At 35.8% G+C, this 19895-nt stretch overlaps 2 protein-coding genes across 3 annotated transcripts; one reads left to right on the forward strand and one right to left on the reverse strand.

Annotated features, from left to right (window-relative positions):
- Positions 1–2969: 2969 nt before the first annotated feature.
- Positions 2970–13524, reverse strand: abraxas2 (abraxas 2, BRISC complex subunit). 2 transcript variants are annotated; one of them, XM_079632605.1, is made up of 9 exons: positions 13392–13524; positions 11113–11203; positions 10323–10359; positions 9545–9611; positions 9206–9396; positions 8887–9009; positions 5590–5674; positions 4710–4827; positions 2970–4633 (listed from the first exon to the last, which is right to left on the reverse strand). In XM_079632605.1, exons 1-9 carry the CDS (start codon positions 13512–13514, stop codon positions 4164–4166), a joined length of 1305 nt encoding a protein of 434 aa, XP_079488731.1. In that variant the 5' UTR covers positions 13515–13524; the 3' UTR covers positions 2970–4163. The 2 variants fall into 2 exon arrangements, with proteins under 2 accessions (XP_079488731.1, XP_079488732.1); XM_079632606.1 differs by having other exon boundaries at positions 3375–4633; positions 8887–9006.
- Positions 13525–14307: 783 nt separating this feature from the next.
- On the forward strand, positions 14308–15972 carry eef1akmt2 (EEF1A lysine methyltransferase 2). Its single transcript, XM_079632607.1, has 6 exons — positions 14308–14463; positions 14767–14832; positions 15025–15139; positions 15284–15391; positions 15507–15723; positions 15803–15972. Exons 1-6 carry the CDS (start codon positions 14336–14338, stop codon positions 15898–15900), a joined length of 732 nt encoding a protein of 243 aa, XP_079488733.1. The 5' UTR covers positions 14308–14335; the 3' UTR covers positions 15901–15972.
- Positions 15973–19895: the final 3923 nt, after the last annotated feature.

Genomic DNA, 19895 nt, shown 5'->3' on the forward strand with positions numbered 1-19895 from the left:
TGGTATGATGTATTAAAATTTGGGGTTAGATCCATTGACTGTACTTAATTCCCTATATGAATTTTTTTTTTTTTTTTTTTTAATTAGATGGTACTGAATTTTGTTCCACTGTAACAGATGCTGTTAGAAGGCTTGCATTCTTTGTGTGGAATACAGCACAACTCTGATATGTTTAGCTGTGTTGCGGGAGCTTGTATGTCAATGGATGGGAACAAAAATTACAAGATTTATCTCAATTGACTCACTAAAACGGAGGAAAGGGCTCAATAGGGTAAGTGTGCAGCTGCTAGGATCCCATTTAGTGTAGTTAAAAAAAAGAGCAACATTATGTTCATATGATTGCCTCATATGATGTACAAACTAAATATTTTAACATCATCTGCTATGTATTATAGTAAATAAATGATTTTGACAAATGATGTTTGCCTGATGTTCTTTTTCAGTCGCACATGAAGAAACAGCAAATGGTAGCATGCCTTTATAATGTCCCCTGCTTATTCTGGCCAGTCAAAATGATCCCAAATATACCACTCCCATTTCTAAAATACAGATTAATGTTAATTGTGACATTTAATAATACATAATCAAGAGTTGTTTCCGTTAACATTACTAAAAGGGATTGTTCACCCCAAAATGAAAATTGTCATTGTTTACTAAAACAGGTTTGGAACAACATCAGGGTTTTTCTTCTGTTGAACACAAAACAAGATATGTAGTTGAATGTTGGTAACCAGACCGTGTATGGCACCCATTGACTTTCAATACTATTTATTTCCCCAACAATGGAATGGCTAAAGTCAACTGTCTGGTTACCAATATTCTTTTGGTATCAATATTCTCAAAAATCTTTTGTGTTCAACAGAATAAACTCATAGGTTTGGAACAACATGACGACGGTTAGTAAAGACACAATTATTTTATCATTGTAAAGTGTTACCAATAAAATGATCGTAACTTAAGATTGACAGCTGGTGAACAAATCCTTCTGTGGGACTGGTAATCCTGCATTTTGTAACTGTTTAAAAAATAAAATAACTTAATATTTGAAATGTTGTTGATTCTATTCTACTCTTCTACTTCTTGGTCTGTCATCCTTTCGTACACACAAGCTACTCATCAGTCATCTACTATAATTATATCATTGGAAGAATATAAATTGGGTAAATTACAAGCATTTCAGTCAAATTTAATGTATGCAATGCGTGGGTTTAAAAGTTAAAAAGTAGAAAACGTAATTGGCAACCCTGCCTGCTTTTGGTTTAGAGACAGTGTTGGTTGTGAGCGCCGCTGCAGACCTGTGAATGAGGATCGCCACCTTCAGGTGAGGTTGTGAATTACACTACTCAATCCAACGGTCTGCGCTGTCTACTGCGCTTTATTTGATTTGTTTACATTAGGCGGAATACACTATCCCTATGCACTCATGTTTTGTAACGAATATGCTAACACAACTAGCCACAAGCACAAATTTCAGCCTATATGATACATTTTCGACATTTCTTTGAATGGATGTTCAATGTTCCACCTGGCTTTCCTGGAGTGTGGCTGACAGCTTTTGCCATCAAAGGTGAGAATGTGAAACGACCAAATACAGTGAAAGGGAGATTTTGTCATCATTTACTCGCCCTCATATTGTTCCAAACCTGTATAAGATTCTTCTGTTGAGCTCAAAAAATATATAGTTTAAGAATGTTGGCAACCAGACAGTTGACCGCACCGAGAGATTTAAATTTTGTGGGAACAATGTTAGTCATTAACAGCTGCTCGATCTAAAATGACAATAAAAATGACAATAACATCATTGCTACTTCCCCATTAAAATGGCACACTGCCACATTTTGATTTATTTCGTTTTCAGATTTGAAAGCTTCAGTAAGAAGAGGGCAAAAGGCAATAAAGGCAGCAGGATCGACACTGAATTAATTGTCTTGAGATGTTCAGAAGAGATCACAATATTGACTGATTAATCATAAATAGTAAATATTTGTTGGAAAAAAAATCAGACTGTGTATATGTGTATATATATATATTTTTATATTTTGTCCTCAAGTGGCATTTATGTTCATTCAAAACTTTCTAAGGAACATGTTAGTATGATAAAATCACATTTTTAAAGCTCTGAGGGACCGGCTGCCAGCTGTCCAAACAAGCCCATGTCAAATTTAAATGTGGCATTTCTCCACATCAGTGCAATTGTTCACTTTAACACTTTCAGATTTGTGCCGAAAACCATGGTGGTGGTGTCTTTTTGGCCTTACACATAAAGATCAATGCCAAAGGCAAAAACATTTAAAGCAGACGGTCAATGCAACATGATACAGCTGACTAAAACATCTGTCAGTGTACTCTCATTCACACTCATGCCAGGGAACAAACATTTGCTTTTTTTTTGTCCTACACAGAACTGGAGAAATGTACTGAATGAAAAGTGAGATGTTTTCAGCCTCTGCCAAAATAAATGTCAGAGCGTCAGATCCTGAGATAAAACAAAAAAATAAGAGTTTGGGAGTAAGTCCAACAGCTCATCACTCGGATTAATTTGGCCAAATTGTTTGCAATATGCACCACATGGGTGAATCTCATAAGAACATGTCTTAGTCACATTTCACATATATCTGTTTATATAAAACAATAAAGAGTATGTTTTTGTACCATTAAGATATTTTATTTTTGGTGAAATTTTTTTCACGTTTTCTCCCCAAATCTCATATATCTCTACTTTATTTGAAAAAATAAAATAATAATTTGTTATTAAAAACTAAAACTAAATTGTCACGTATTTATACATCATGCTAAACGCTAGTTTAAAACATTTCTGTATTATGAAAATGAAAAAAGATCACCTTTAAGAACAAAATCCAAGAGAGAAACGTAAAAGTATACATAAATAAATGTTAATATCAATATTTTACTTAATATACAATTTAAATAATATTATTTAATTGTAAATTATTATTATTTAATGATTAATGGTAAAGTGACCCAGACATGTTTTTCTGAGACTCGCACACATACAAACTTTAGAGGGGAAAAGCCATGTTGGTTTGATCAGACAGTAAAACATCCTCTAAGAGATGACACGACTGTTCTACCTTTTAAGCTCTGCTGCATATGGCTGAAATCTTTATTTCACATTATCATAAAGTACTAAACTGATCCACCGCTGCACTGCTTTAAGTAAATCGATCGTATCTTCTCAACTAATAAACAAAGGCATGTGGACAAGATGATGAGAAAAAGCAATAGTCCAGGTACTGTAAAAGAATCCTGAGATCGATGATGCTGCATTTTGACCCTTGACCCTTCCAGTTTCAAATTGGCTCCATCAAACCGCACAACCGGTAAATTCAGTTAAAGCTCAATGGTAAAAGTTTGAAGTGGAGCAAAAAATGATATAATCATCGGTTCATTCATCAGGACAAAAATTTGTTTGATTTAAGCCAATGAAATTAGTAGTGATCTACAGTACGGCATAAAAAATACAAAAAGCACCCCTTATCAAAGTAACTTATATAATCATTGAACAAAATGTTTTTTCCATGAATAGGCCATTATATTACTCAATCAAATCAAATATAACTAATAAAAACAAAAATAAAAGAACTTTTCTAGAACAAGAACTGTTCAAGTGTCAGGCAGCTGCAGTCCTAAGCACGTATTATAACGGCGATTTTTTTTTCTTTTCTTTTTTTTTGTCCATTCAGATTTATGAAGCGAGACAATGAACAAGTCATGGTTTAAGCTCACACAGAAATGTGTTTAAAGGCCGCAAAAAAATACATCTTTCCCTTTCCTAATCTATTCAAACGCAGATCAAATGAAGGCAAAACAGTGCAAGAGGTAAATGGTGCAAGAACCGAATGACTCGTGAGTAGCAGACGCCGAGATAAGCAGGATGCACCTCTCCACCCAAAAAAAAGAGCGTGAAACGGAGAAAAGGGGGTCCGTCGGTCCACATAGATGGGGACATCATTCCATCGCCACTTCGAAATCCGTCACAACCCAATGACGTCCCCTGCACAGAGCTGTTAAATGTGTACAACAGGACAGCATTGTCATAACTCACAAAAGGCAAGTGCTTGTTTGTGTTCTGAACACCACCAGCCTCACAATCACAAATAGTTCTGTTCGTTTGTCAATGTCCCCAGTGGTTTGCTCAATCCCTAAGAGCCCGGAGGGCTGTGGGCGTCTCCGTCGGGCCACACGGTAGCCGGTCGTCCTAATGTAACGGCTTCCGATAAGGAAGGTGGCTGCAATTGCTCACTAACTAAATTTTCGTACTCGCTACTGTCCTCATCGCTGTTATCCTCATCCTCCTGACCGGTGGCCTGGCGATTCAGGGAATCTGAGCTTGAGCCGTCTCCATTGCCCAGGCCCACACTGGGAGACGGGTGGCCGGGCGAGCCCACGGCTTGGGGCCGCGGTAGCAGTATAGCGCTTGGTGAATCTGGAGGCAGTGTGGTGCTGTAGATCGGTGGAGATGACGAGTTCACGGCTCTCTCTAAACTGGGCTCCACCGAGGGACCTGAGAGCACGACTCGAGTCAGCGAAGAGTGTGAGGAGTCGGGGAGGGCAGAGTTATCGGGGAGGGCAGAGTTATCGGGAAGCGTGACAGCGGTTGCCTCTTGGAGTCCTGTTAAGAAAATAGAGAAGATATTAAAATAAATAGTTTCCCTTTTTTGCAAATTCACAGAGTCATCAGCGCGTACTTCTCTCTTCCTCAGCGCTGTTGCGTTTCCTGAGAGCGATTTCCTCTTTGAGTTTGTTCACTTCTTCTTGGATTTTCTCCCTCACTCGTTCACTTTGATCCACTTCACCGCACACCGCCTGCGGGATGACAGGAAATTCATAGATAGCACATCCAAAGCATTATGCTAAATATTATACAAGTGTTTCTGACTTTATTTATTTAAGACATTGAAATATTATTATTAAGGTAATAGAGATCAGTCTCAATAGATATATCTCATAGATATATCTATATAGTATCTGCATGCATGTTTGGGCTTCCAATAACATGCATTTAGAAAGTGAATCTTAGCAGCTTTGTTAATAAACTCCATTTCTGCATATGCTGTGTGTTTGAGTTGCTCATTTCACCAGAATTGTAACATAAATCATTTTTGAATCTATGCCTATCATTTATGAATCTATCTATCTAACACAGGAGAATACATCGATATGTTTCTAAACATGTGAACGGTTGTTCATCACGATTTCAAGATAAAAGTTTAAACCCTTGATCTGGGTTTGCATGAGATTTTATGTCCACATGTTCTTGTTCAAGAAATTACAGTGGTTGTAGCATTTCTATTGTAAAAAAAAGTGGCCAAATATTAAAGATTAAGTGGACATTTGAATTGAATGTTGTTTGACCAATATTAAACAAGCAATCAACCCAGTATCGTTTATCGTCTCATGAGCTAAGTGTATCATCCCAGCCAGCCCTAACGTTATTTTCCAACGACAAAATTGTGCCCAGTAAAAATGCTGAGTGACTAGTAAGTAGTAAAACCACTAGCCTGTATGTTAACCAGCATCTCCTATATTGAGCTTAAAGTTAAGAAGCAGTATGATGATGTAACTCACCTGCACTCTTTCTTGAAGGGCACTGTACACCTGAAAAATAGCTCGAATGTCTTTCATCACTCCATCCTTATCAAAGAAGTCAGTCCTATAAATAATAATAATAATAATAAAAAATTAGCGTTCACATTCAAGTATTTACTGCAGTGAAAAGTGGCCCTGTTTTAGGTTGTGGTGTTTGTATTAAAAATCTGTGCAAATATATGGCCTCAAAGACAGGTATATAAACAAATCTCCTCTTTTCCTCTACTAATATACTGGCAAGACTGATTGATCTGAGAAAATTTAGCAATTCTGAGACTAATTCTAATATGGTTGATTAATAGGATTGGTGTGTCCACTTGTTATTGGATGCTGTTATCCAATACTTGTTATTGGATACTGCACATTTTCTGTTTTCAAATATTCATGTGTAAAATAAATATTTCTTTAATATTTAATTAATAAATGTTGAGTAATATGTTTAATGTCAGCAAATTTGAGAATGTCTTATTTGCTAGCCAGATCTCTATATACTAGTGTTGGTCTACCACTACTTTTTTAGTTAAAGCTGCAGTCCGTAGTTTTCCCTCTTTGTCGCCATCTCTGTTTGAAATCTGCAATTGCAGTTATTCTGGGAATTATCAACTTTACGTGGGTTGTGCCTCAGCACGGCACAGCTCGGATGAATCCAATGTTTTGAGGAGAATGTGCGGCTGTCAGTCACCGCGCCGGTGTGGATACTATCATTCGGAATCACAGATTCTACTTTTTGGAAGTATGACCAACATAAGAATTTTCACCGGAAAATGTCATCTGAACAAGTAACTAACATCCACTTTTGTTCTGACCAACTAAGGGGAAAAAAGCATTGCAGTAAATCGCGCTGATAAAATCTAACGATCGCTTAACATATCACGTCAAACTAGGGGTGTGCGATATTACGATTTTTGATCGTGGACGATTAAAATGTCTCCACGATCTGCTTTTGAAGAAATATCGTAGGATCGTCCATTTTATCAGTTTGCATTTCTGGCGCCTCCGTCTCAACATACTGTACAGCGCGACGTATATCCACATGAAATGCAGAGGAACGGGACACTGTAGTTCATAAAAATGAATTATTTGCATGTGCTTTAAAGCCTTGCCGGTTAAACATGTCATTCGCTGCTGATGCGCTGTTCTAACGGGCACTTTTCTGAGCGCAATAGACCCGACGCGCGCACATGCACTAAAAGCCTGTCTAACAGCACCCGTTACTGAACTAAGTTATCTTATTGCGCTAATACTGTCAAATACACACAAGGTTTACATAAACAAAGTTGGTTATGTCTAAAGTGAAAGAACAATAGAAAAAATGAAGAAAAAATCTGCCTTGTCAAATGCGTGTAGACTCGTTGCGCGCAGATCTTAAAGTGACAGTAGCCCTAATAGTAAACATGCTGCCGGCCGCTTGTCCTTAAAGGGACAGTTACCCAAAAATAAAAATTCTGTCATTATTTACTCACTCTCTAATGTTGTTCCAAACCTGTATTAATTTATTTCTTGTGCTGAACACAAAAGAAGATATTTTGAGGAGTGTGGCTAACCGGGCGGCTGCTGGTCCCCATTGATTACCATAGTAGGAAAAAACTATTATGGAAGTCACTGGGGTACATCAACTGTTTGGTTACCCACATTCCTCCAAATAACTTTTATTTTCAACAGAAGAGGGAGACTTATTTGGGTTTAAAGCGGCTTGAGAGAATTGAAATTTTTGGGAGAACTACCCCTGTTAATAAAACAACAAAATACAAAGAGCATCTCACTCACTCTTGACTGAGAACTTTAATAGTAGCTTTAATAAGAATCAATGTAAAATTTATATAGTGAAGTCGATGTTGTGTTTTATTTTCATATTTGTTCATTTAATTACTTTCTTCAATGCTGTTAAATACACCTGTAGCTGAAAAAATAAAGCACTGTTTTTTTTATTTGTATATTAAGTTGTGTATGTGTATCTTTGTTCTTAATTTTTAATAACAAAGACAATGACAAATATTTTTTATCTTCGCCACTTTGGCCTAAATGTCTGCCATTCTTTTTTATTTTATATGTTGTTACCTAAGGCTTTGTTTTTAAATACATTAGTTTGGCTGTGATGCTCAGTCACTTGCAAAATAGTAAAACCAACATGAAAAGGAATCGTGATAAAATCGTTAATCGTGATTTTCCTGAAAAAAATCGTGATATGATATTTTTGCCATATCGCCCACCCCTACGTCAAACCGTGCAAATTATACTTTGTTCTCAAATTGTTAATGTTAACAACATCAGCATTGCGTGACTACATTTAATGCCCTTCAGATATTTATCCTTGTTTTCACATGAGCCCTTGAGTTGCAGTCTCTTTTTTTCTGTAGCCACTTCAAAGTCTTTTGCATTCTACACCGGGTGAATCTCCAGTTGTCACTGTTGATTGTCATTTGAACCTTTCTGGATCCACCATCAAATTGATAAGTTTAATTATATCAAGTGCTGTGAGAAAAGGCTATAAATCTACACCTCCAACATCCTCACGCGCAATATAGGCTACTAGCCGAGACTCCTTCTTTATGTGTACAGATGTGACGTAATGACGCAAAGACAAGCTCGAATTTCCCATGGAAATCCACCAGTACCACTGCCATTAAAAACATTATTACAAGCTTGTTCGTTTTGAACACTGGCTGGTTAATATGTACTTGCTCCAAAAAATATTTTGGATCATTTTTAACTCCAAAAAGTTACGGACTGCAGCTTTAAAAATACAGTTCAACATTTTTCGGTCAGTAAGATTTTTGTTGTTGAAAAAAAATCTAATACTTTTATACAGCAAGTATGCATTAGGCTGATTAAAAGACATTTACAATGTTACAAAATATTTATATTTCAAATAAATGCAGTTCTTTTGAACTTTCTATTAATCAAATATGAAGAATCCTGAAAACAATGTATCACATTTTCCACAAAAATATTATGCAGCACAACTCTTTTCATCATTGACAATAATAATACATTTTTCCTTGAGCATCCAATCAGCATATTAGAATGATTTCTGAAGGGTCATGTGAAAATGGAGTAATGATGCTGAAAATTCAGCTTTACTATCACAGAAATAAATTACATTTGAAATTATATTAAAATAGAACACAGTTAATTTAAATTGTAATAATATATTTTTTTTTATCAAAGAAATAGCCTTGGTGTGAATAAAACAAAATAACGGAATAATTTTATATAGCTACAATATTAGCTAAACAAGCTAAAATAATATTGAACATTGCAGTCAGGTTGCCTCACCCATGTTCTTTAATGACACTGGCGTAGTTCTTGGAGGTGTTCGGCACAGATGACACTTTATATTCCTGTTGACTGGTGTTGCCCAGGTTTGGGATGCTTAGAGATATCTTCTGATTATATCTGCTGGGAGAAATAGCAAAATTACAACAGAAACACACATATCAGCTACACAGCGCCATTTGTAAACATTATGCAAGGTATTATGAAATAACAATAAAAGAGAAATGTCTTTAAACAGTTCAAATGAATCATGATTTTGTCTTTTTTCTTTCTTTTTTTACCCCACTCCATAACTTTGTATTAAACAGCTTGTACATACTTTCTGTTGGGCCTGAAGAGCACATACTCCAAAGCATGTGTGGAACTATTGGCTGTGGAGATGAAGCTGAAGAGGAGGAAGACCAGATCTGGGATGCCAAGTATATTGGTCAACTGCTTATGGATCACCTGCTCCCTGAATGACATCTGCTGTTGGGTGTTCCTTCGAAACCGGTACCAGCCGATAACATTCTGCACAGGAAAATAAACATGTGAAGTGGGTCGGCTGAATTAAACACACAAAGAGGCACAATGCAGGACATAGAGCCCGTCAAAGTACCAGTTAATAACATTTTTCTCTCACACATTTTTATATGCATATTTCAAGGTAACGGCTTACTTTTCTTCTATCCTTGAGGATTCTGTTGAGATTTTCTTCATTGACGTTACCTGCATAGTCATAAAAGCTGCAATATGCAAAACAACTGTAAGTTGGATTTGAAAGAAAGAAAGAAAGAAAGAAAGAAAGAAAGAAAGAAAGAAAGAAAGAAAGAAAGAAAGAAAGAAAGAAAGAAAGAAAGAAAGAGTATGTCTCTTATAACATTCAAAAGTTTGGGGCACTACAATTTTAAAAGATTGTCAGTAATAAAAAGTGTCAGTAAAGATATTTAAAATGTTACACAACATTTCTATTTATAATAAAAGTTATTATAACTTTTGAACTTTCTATTCTTCAAAGAATCCAGATTTTTTTTTTTTATCATGGTTTCCATAAAAATATTACGCAGCACAAACTGTTTTCAACATTATATTACATAATAATAAGCAATGTTTCTTGAGCATCAGATCCGCATAATAGAATGATTTCTGAAGGGTCATGTGACACTGAAGACTGGAGTAATGATGCTGAAAATCAGCTTTATTCACAGAAATAAATTACATTTTAAAATATATTAATATGGAAAATAGTAAAATTGCAATAATATTTCACAATATTACTGCTATATTATTTTTGTTCAAATAAATGTGGCCTTAGTGAACATAAAATACATCTTTCAAAACCATTTTTAAAAATTGTACCGACCCCAAACTTTTAAATGGTAGTGTATATTTTTATAACACAATACATATTTAAGAACGCATTCATAAATCCAAGTACTGATGCAGGACGTTCTTACCTAAACAGTTGTGCACAAGGTTCATGATTATGGACCTCTGAAAGTCAAGTAAAAGCAAATGATTAATTATATAAACATCGGAGTCAAATAATCATGCTGTGAATGTTCAAATGGTCTAAATTTAAATATTCATATGCATACAGACAACATTAACCTTGGAACGGACAAAGAAAAATATGCAGGCAGTGTGCTATCATGAACAGAGTCTAGAGGACAGCATGACCTTCATAATGACTTCTTACTGCAAATATAAGATACTATCCGGGCCCACTTTTAATGTTGTGGAGCCCTTTGTGAAATTCTTTGTAAAGTGATCAGAGTTAAAGGGGTCTGGGAGCAGCGCCAAACTCAGAAACATGATCTCTTAATGTTGGAGAGGAGCTATTTCCACTATTTTGGAGCAAAAAAGAAGAAAAAAAAGTCTATGATGTTTGAGGCTTTATCTCTCAGGCCTTAAGACTTTACTCAGAAATAATGGCTGACACAAACTTAAAAAACAAATCCAGTCAAACAGTTGAGTGGTATATAAGGTTATTGACAAGCAGGGCAGTTTGCTACAGTACTTTGGATAGTTGAGAATGAACAGATTACATCAGATGCCATATCTTGAACTGATAGCTCATAGCTGCTCGCACAGTAAGGTCATCACGGCCTCACTTTGAAACATGTTATGTCTGTGATATGAGACTGGAATCAACTGAGGATTTCAGTGATGATGAGATGCATCATGTTTTGAACGATGAGTTACTAAAATGGTCATGAAAAAAAAAAGAATCAAGCATGGTTTTACCTATTACACTGAGGAATTCTGAACTACCGATGTGTGAGTCGCTGATGCTTAAAGTTTCCTCTTGTCTCACTTCTCCCAACAGGAAGCCTTCCTAAAAGAGTCAATAAACAATTTTGCTGTAACATTAAAATGGCAATTTAATGGCAAAGATAGTGTAGTTAAAGTCACTATGAAATTGGAATATTGCAGTATTTATTATAAATGATTTACCTGTGCACATCATTCTATTTTTTTTTTTAAATACAAGTGCCCTCACGATCTTTAATTAAAAAATAACTTCCCCTCCCTCTCGCAGAGACATCTCTTCTCTTCTCTGATGATGCGTTTACTGGCGTGAGGGCGGGGCAACCTGTCACTCACATGACATCACAGCAATAGCAAACCACAACCATCTAACAATCCAATCAATTCCCAATGGACATAATATTTTTTTCTTGTTCAAGAAGACATTTCACTCAAATATAAATGTCACAAAAGAGACTAAAGTCTATTGCAACCTTCGTTTCATTACAACCTTAAGATCAAATGTTAATATTGACATAACTGAATAGGCACCTTCCACAAACAGATTATGTTTAAAAATTAAGTATTCATTACTATCATTATTTTTTTATGACAGCCCTATTACTACATAGGCTACAGTCTAAAACCCCCGTTTGATTTCGCAATTTCCTAGAAATACACATAAAATGTATGCTGTCACTCAGTCTGGGCTACCTGGGTTCAGTTCAATTAAAGTTTATTTGTATAGCGCATTTCACAATACATATTGTTTCAAAGCAGCTTTACAGAAAATACTTGTTACAATGTAACAATTAGGAATTATTCTGAGATCAGTCAGAGAAGAGTGTGTCAAAGTAATGGCAGTAATATACAGTTAGAAGATTGGTTAGAGGTTAGTAAACATGTATTCAGTTAAGACGACAACGATTTTGTTAGGCAGTTCTTGAAAAACGAATAATATTGTTAATAATAATAAAAATTGTTAGATTTTTTCCCCCTTATACAGTAACAGGCCAAGTGCTATTTAAAGGAGGATATACAGACATTTGACGTGTTTAAAAATAAACAAACAAAACATGAAATTTGCACCTCTAATGGTCATGATATACCAAAGTGTACATGTTAGTCGAATGTGCCCTGAATTTATGCAGTAAATATATTTAAAAAATTGTTTGTATAAAGAGGTCTGAAAAAGAGAAATGCCACTGCTGCAACTAGAGAACAACAGAAACACTGTTCTCCAGGCACCCAGCACAACTTCACCGGCTGTTTACGTGTTCAGTTTAAGCAACTAGATCACAGTGAAATTGCTGATTATGTTTTACAATTAAAATAAAATTAAAGGTCATGAAGGTGGTTTAGTATCAAAAGCCCATTTATAAATATTATAGGCTAGATGTTGACAGTCCATCCCATAAACACGTTCAACTTAAGAGGTTGGCATTTAGATATTCAGTAAGGAAAAACTACAAAATCTGTCATATCTTTGACATGTTGAAAACAGGTTAAGCATAACACCTGACTAACCAGCTCAAAACAGCTATGCGAAGCCTGCAGGGTCAATGACAGATCACCTACTTCCTAATGCCAGAAAGAATGAGAGCAAAGAGGCTATAAAAATTATCATTATCATGTTAAGCAATGTGTGAATACTTCATTAAATATGTCTGTTAGACATTTAAGTTTGCATTTGACAGTTGTTGCTGACAAACAAGTTAGCCGGTCAGCTAATGTGACTATTTTAGACGCATTGATGTCTATAACACTACCTCGACGAGATTTAATTCACTGAACGCTACCAGGCAGTATATATTTATGAAAGTGAGCGATGATAAACTAAATAAAAGGCAATGCCACTTTCTGACAAGCTTGTAAAATATCCGTTGGCTTGTAGGTTTGCTAGCTGTCACCCTGACTAACTTATGTCTCAAAACATAGTTAGCTGCCTACCTAGACCGCATTTTGTTTACCATTAAAGGCGCGTTCTGAGTCAGCTCTATTAGACTCATGATATCTGCAATGCCGCAGATATGAAATACTACAAAAATACAAAAGACTCGAAATGTTGAATGTTCCAATGCACCCTTGATGCTAACGAACGCTGTCTAGATAGACAGCTCACCAGGTTTTGATACACGGCCATTCTGTAGCCACACCAGGAAGATGACACCGGGAAATGAATTAATTCTGATTTGATGGAATCAACTGTTTGTTATTTCGCTATGCGATCGTGCATTTAAACATTTAGCCTCAAAGTCAGGTGACATAGTACTTACATGGTCAGAATTGCTGTTGGCACTGTGATAACACACAGAACTAAAAGTGTATCCCGAAATTGACGCCGCCATGATGGAAACATACGCGCCGAGCCCACAATCCTTTGCGCACGCACTGTACATCAGCCTGTCCATGAATAAACAAACCTTCTGTTTGGGGTACATTATCATATATTTGTTTATTTTCTTTCTCTTCCATTTAATAGGAAATATTTCTTAATAGGTTAGTTGGGCTTCTTTACTTAATTTCTCTGGTTAACTATTGAGCCATAAGATGTTTGTTGTTTAAAAGATTGTTTGTATGTATCCTCTGTTTAAATAAAACAGGGTTAAATATCGTAATGCTGACCCTAAAAATTTAACAGGCTTTTAGGTTTGACTGGATGAATTTTGAAAACGTTATAAATAAAATATATAAATAAAATACATGTATCTGTTTGAAACAAAATATTTACCTTAAAATTATTAAACCTTTATTAATAAAACGGTAATAAACATACCTTCATATACTTACTTGGTATGTAAAGCATAACGTTAGTATTTACCTTACAATTCTTAAAACGTTATAAAAAAACAACGTTAAAAATAACATGTATCTGCTTGTTTGATGTAAAAAGCATAATAATTAATGGAACCATGTTACCACCAACACAATAATAATTACTTTCTCTTCCATCTGTCTCTCTTATAACACATTATTGTTCAAAATGCTAAACTTCATATTGCAAAGTGCACCATTTGTCAACTCTGTGATGTTTTTATCTGAATATTTATTTTAGATATTTTCTTTTGAGACCCTTGATCGTTATTTTATGTTTATATTTTAAACTTATATTCATGTCAAATTTGTATTGCTTTGCATTCAATTTTGAAGATACAATAAACCTTTCAACCTTTATTTTGTAATGTCACGTCGATTGTCACGTTCTGTGTTACGTCACCGGATGCTGCTGAGACGGGACGTCATGATGGAATCGTCAGTGAGCAGCACACATGGGGCAGAGGACAGTCTGGTGGTGCAGTGTTCAGAATCAGAAGACTTTGCTCCTTCAAAACTCGGAACTAAGGAGTAGTAAGATATTTAGCTTGATTACTTCGCCCTGGTATTATTCGATCTCATATATTGTAGGAAGAAGACCAGCACATAGGTTACATTTATGTTTTTACCTCTATGACACCACTCATGATGACTATTGTATATTCTTGCCATCAACTGCTGCAAGTGAAATGTTACACATGACATGTATATGTTAAATAAAAACAAAACAGGATTGCATTGAGTGATTCCTTTGAATGTAATCTGACTTTTGTTGGTGATTAACGTTAAGTTTTTTATTTTATTTTTTATCTGGCCTTTCTCCTGTTTTTCTTGAAGCTGGGATGAGGCTTATAAAAGAGAGCTGCAGACTTACAAGGATATTGGAGATGTGGGAGAAATATGGTAATTATGCTGTTTTGTGTCACATGCTTGTTTATGAATGCCCTTCCGTATAGATTTTTTTCCTTCAAGTTTAGTCTGTTCCTGCAGGATATGATATGAATATAAACCAGCACCACTGTCTGGTGTATTGGTTATGTTCTGTAATTTAGTGCAATATAAAGACTAATTCCTATGCCCCTGGTGAACCTTTAGGTTTGGTGAGGAAAGCGTGGACAGAGTGATCAGATGGATAGAAGCACAACATGTATCTGAAAATGCTGCCATACTTGACATTGGAACCGGAAACGGGATGTTGCTTGTGGAACTGGCAAGTCAAAAGTTCAATAAATAACTGTATTTAGTAATGTACTGTATATTTAATTGTTCAAATAATTGAAATAGATTTTGAAATCACAAAAATGTCATTAAGTATAACTATAAATGATAATAATCGCATGTATTATCCCTTAAGGCCAAGCATGGCTTTTCAAACCTTACTGGAATTGACTATTCCAAGGCTGCTGTAGAGCTCACCATAAATATTCTGGAAGAGAAAGGCTTAAGAAATGTTAAAATTCAGGTAGTGGAAATGATTTGTTTTTACCATACATAAATTAAGTAAATAAATGTATTGCTCAACAGAACACATAACGAAGAAGGATTTCTGTTTGTGTGTGTTTCACATGTGACTTCAGGTGGAGGATTTCTTGAATCCCAGCACAGAATTGAAGGGCTTTGATGTATGTATTGATAAAGGCACATTTGATGCCATTAGTTTGAGCCCAGAGGACAGAGAGGAGGCAAAAAAGCACTATGTGACCTCTTTAAGAACTGTTCTGCAACCAGGCGGCTTCTTCATCATCACCTCCTGCAACTGGACCAAAGAGCAGCTGCTGCAGATCTTCAACCCTGGTACCTGAGCCAAAGCACATTTCTTTAACTAACATTGTTTCAAATACTGTGATGATCGTAAGACGGTGGTTTCTTGCAGGTTTTGAGTTGGTACGTGAGCTGCCCACCCCTCGTTTCCAGTTTGGTGGTGTGACGGGGAACAGTGTGACAGCTTTGGTAATTAAACAGATTGACTGATCTTTAAGTTTTTCATTTTTTTTGCATTGTAATATCGTTAATGTAATTTTATAATAAACTCTTTTTGGAAAACGTTTGTTTTACTTACTATGAAGATAATACATATACACTGGTGTAGTGTACAGAGAGCACATGAGGGCAGTATTGAGCTAAATTTATTAACGTTATGTCAATTTTTACACAGTTCTCATAAAGTTGATGTCTAATAAATGGCAGAAACATGGAGTGGTTATTTGCTGTGTACACTGTGAGATTAAGTAAATTTTTTTGTATGTGGGGTTTGTCTGAAGATTTGAGCTATATATATATATATATATATATATATATAATTTATTTTTTTCTTTTTTTTCTTAATGTATTCTGAAACTACTGAGGCCATACAAATGAGTTGAATGTAATGAGAATGCCTGACTGGCAGTTGTAATGAAGTGCAGTGGAATTTGTTAAACAATGTTTACATTACCATTTAATTGTTTGTATTCAATGCCAAGTTTCCAGGCAGCACTGAAAAAGCCAATTTAATACTGAATTATAAAATCAATTTAACTAAATAACCAATATTGTTAAAAAGCCCCTTTATTTGTGATACATAATTTGTTTATCCATTTACTACACATCCAGTAATTGAGCAGTTTTCACGCACCAGAGCTTCACCCCGAAGCTTTCAAGCACTCTTGCAAAGTTCTTTACGCTGAAAGTGTCGGTGTTTTCCATTGAAACGGCTGAACATTAACAAATGTCTCTGGCTTAATACTGGGTCACACTGTATTGACACCTCAGGAATAGCATCAATACGGTCTCTGTTACCACTGTTTCTTGGGGGTATTTCTCTTTCTCTGATGGGTCATTTTTAAGAAAAAGTCTGACAGCTGCACCTGATAAGAAAATGATTGAGCATCCAGTACACGACCGCTACCACGGCAACAGTGAAAGAGCAATAAAAGACTGGCTTTGGGCCATGATGCTGTGGTACTTTAAAGTGAGAGAAATCCCACATACCTCTCTGGTTATTACCCCATCTCCAAGCCGGAGAATGAAATGAAAAACAAAGACCTGAATTTGAATCTCTCTTGGCACCTTCTAGAAACGAAAACAGAATTTAATATTAAATAAAAGGGTGAGAAAACTTCACTTTTTTCATGCATCAGCATTTCATGTCAGTAGAAACTGAGCAGACAGAGTATCCAGACACCTTTTATTGAAGCAGAGACGCTGAAGAGTGAATTAATAGTGTGCGAGATCGATGGCTAGCCAGTGTAGCCTACATAAATGTGGAAATCAGCTGTGAAATCCACAGCATTGGATGAACTGCACCATGTCCACTGAAACACACAGTGACCTTGAGCTGGTTAGTGGCTTGCAGGCTTGCTGAGGGCAGCCTGATTATTTTTTTTGGAGCACTACAAGGACATTAAAGGGGTCGGAGAAACCACACTGTTGACAGATAATCATTTCTATGCCATTTACTTTAATACCTAAATTTGTAATTAGTAATGAGTCATTTATTTCTATGGATAAGTATTAGATAATGGATGCATGTGAGAGGAAAAAATAAAATAAAATAGCCATCGCAGTTAACCCTCTTAGGCTCTTTTAAAATGTTATTTTGTTTTAATAGTTTTTACTTCCACAAATATAGCTTGCTTCATTAGACAAACACATGGGGATAATTAGAAAGGCTAACTGGTCTTAAACCATATATAGTCTTGTGATCTTTGCATCCAAATAATGACTGCCATGGGAAATACAAAGCAAGTAAAAGTGAGTAATAATGTCTGAAAACAACTAGGGAATTACACAGGCATGTAGCCTATATATCAGGGCTATACAGACATCTAATGGTTACACGTAATACATGCACTTTTCTTAATTTTTCCAACCATGACACTATCTGCCTTCTACGCACTTGATTTTAAATGCTATTTTTTATCTTAAACCCTGAATTCATTGAAAATAAATCTTTTTTTCTTCTTCTAAAATGTGTATTCTTTTATATAAATATATGGTGCATAATTTAGAGGTTAATACATTGTTAAAATTCAACTGGCAGTATCAAAGTGACAGTATTCAAGTGACTTAATTTAATGTCTTGCTTTTTGTTTTGTTTGTTTCAATGTTTTTTTTGTTTTGTTTTTTACATTCATCCCAATTACAGATGTCATGTGGTTTAGCAATAACCTGTGGCAATCACAAACATGCTGATATTCAGAGCTCTCATACTTATGATCTGATGTTCTTTGCTATCAGGAAATTCCTTCCAGCCAAAACCATGAAAACAAAATCAGTTTCCATTGCCAGGTGATGAACATTCAACTGCTTAATGAATGCTGGAGTGAAAAGCCCACGCAGTATTATTTAATAAAAGACTCTCGATTGTTCATGACTGTTGACCATTATCCTCTACTTGAATTCAAGAATAGGGCTTCATTTGTTTCACATTTATCTGCATAATTAGATTGTTGAGCCTTTAATTCAACATCCAGCCATGGGTTGTTCTAATGAAGAAAAATGAATCCATTGTGTTTAATTGAATTAATCTTCTACACAAGTTTGCAATGCATTCTCCCTATATTTTGCTAAATACAGGCTGGATATATTGTATACTGAACATTTATTTTATACTGCTACTTGTTTAACACGCCAGGTCTGGGTTTTGGTCTGCAGCGGATGTAAATGCACAGTGATGGAATAAAGGAGGAAGAACTGGGCTTGGAGACTCTTCTGTAACAGCTTAAACTCAATCCTTCTCTCGTCACGCAGGAATGGGCCCCAGCAGGAAGAGTGCAGAGTAATGGCCGGACTAAAATACATCACCTTTGCTCGAAGAGAAGGTGGAGAGTTCTGGATGGAGCAGTAGAAGACAGTGCATGCAGTGAGATGTGGCACCTGCGTGTAGTGATGAAATTCTTTGAGATTAGGGCCTGTGTGGATGCTAACAGGGCCAGGTCATTGTTCAGATGGACTGTGGAAGTGGGACACTAAAACTGTGATAAGGGAAATAAATAAGATTTCAGATTTTTTTTTTTTAAATAGCCTATCTATACCTACTCTCTGAGGCTTTCTATTTCGTCATCCATCATAATAAAATGATATTTTATTTTGGGTTAAATGATGGATTCTAAAAGGTGACTAAAATGTTGATGGTTCGCTAAAATAGCTGCCAGGTCATTCCACCATTAGGGGCCTATAGCAGAACCCCTTTGGGATGCAAGCAAATGCTTTTGCCCTGTAGTGAAGAGTGAGTGCATAAAATTCCCAGACTAAAATATGGCCCTTGGGTTATGGGTTAGGCTAGCTAGGATCATATAGGCCTAGGCTAAAATCAAACTCAACCTCAAAGTGGCACAATTCCTACTTCTGAAATACTACTACTACTGTTGTCCCCATCAATGTTTTTGGACTCAACACTCAATTTCTATCAATATTTCAGCAATTATCTTGTGTGCTCCGTATTTTCTGTCGGCTGTTCATTCAATGAATCGATTAAACGTATAAGACTTTATATAGCCTACAGCAGCTCCATCTTTGATTTTTAACGGGAATGAAAGCGAGGGAAGGACATCACTTCATGGGTTGTAAGCCTACCGCTATTTAATGTGGTTTTGGATTGTTCTGCTTATATGAAACACTGCAAAAATATCTTTCCGAGAAATTTCAGTAGACAACATGAGCTCTGGACTGGAAAATTGTAAGTGATCTGGGAGCTTTATACAGCTTTTACAGTGGATGCCAGTGAACACACGGTAAGTCTATGTCTATCCCTCACAGCCTCGCTTTCATAGCTGTCGTAGCGCTGCTCTGAAAAAGCTTTATTAATAAAAACTCTGAAAAACAAACAAACTAAAACACAGGACAAAGTGAAATATTTACCTACACTCTATTAAAAATTAACATGTAATGCATTCAATAATTTTTAAAACAACATTACAACATTTAATAATTAAAAAGGTGGACAAAGTATACACAATTTCCTTACTTGAGTGAAAGAACAGACA

This window comes from Phoxinus phoxinus (assembly GCF_949152265.1).
Source record: "Phoxinus phoxinus genome assembly, chromosome: 13".
In the NCBI taxonomy this organism is placed as follows: Eukaryota; Metazoa; Chordata; class Actinopteri; order Cypriniformes; family Leuciscidae; genus Phoxinus; species Phoxinus phoxinus.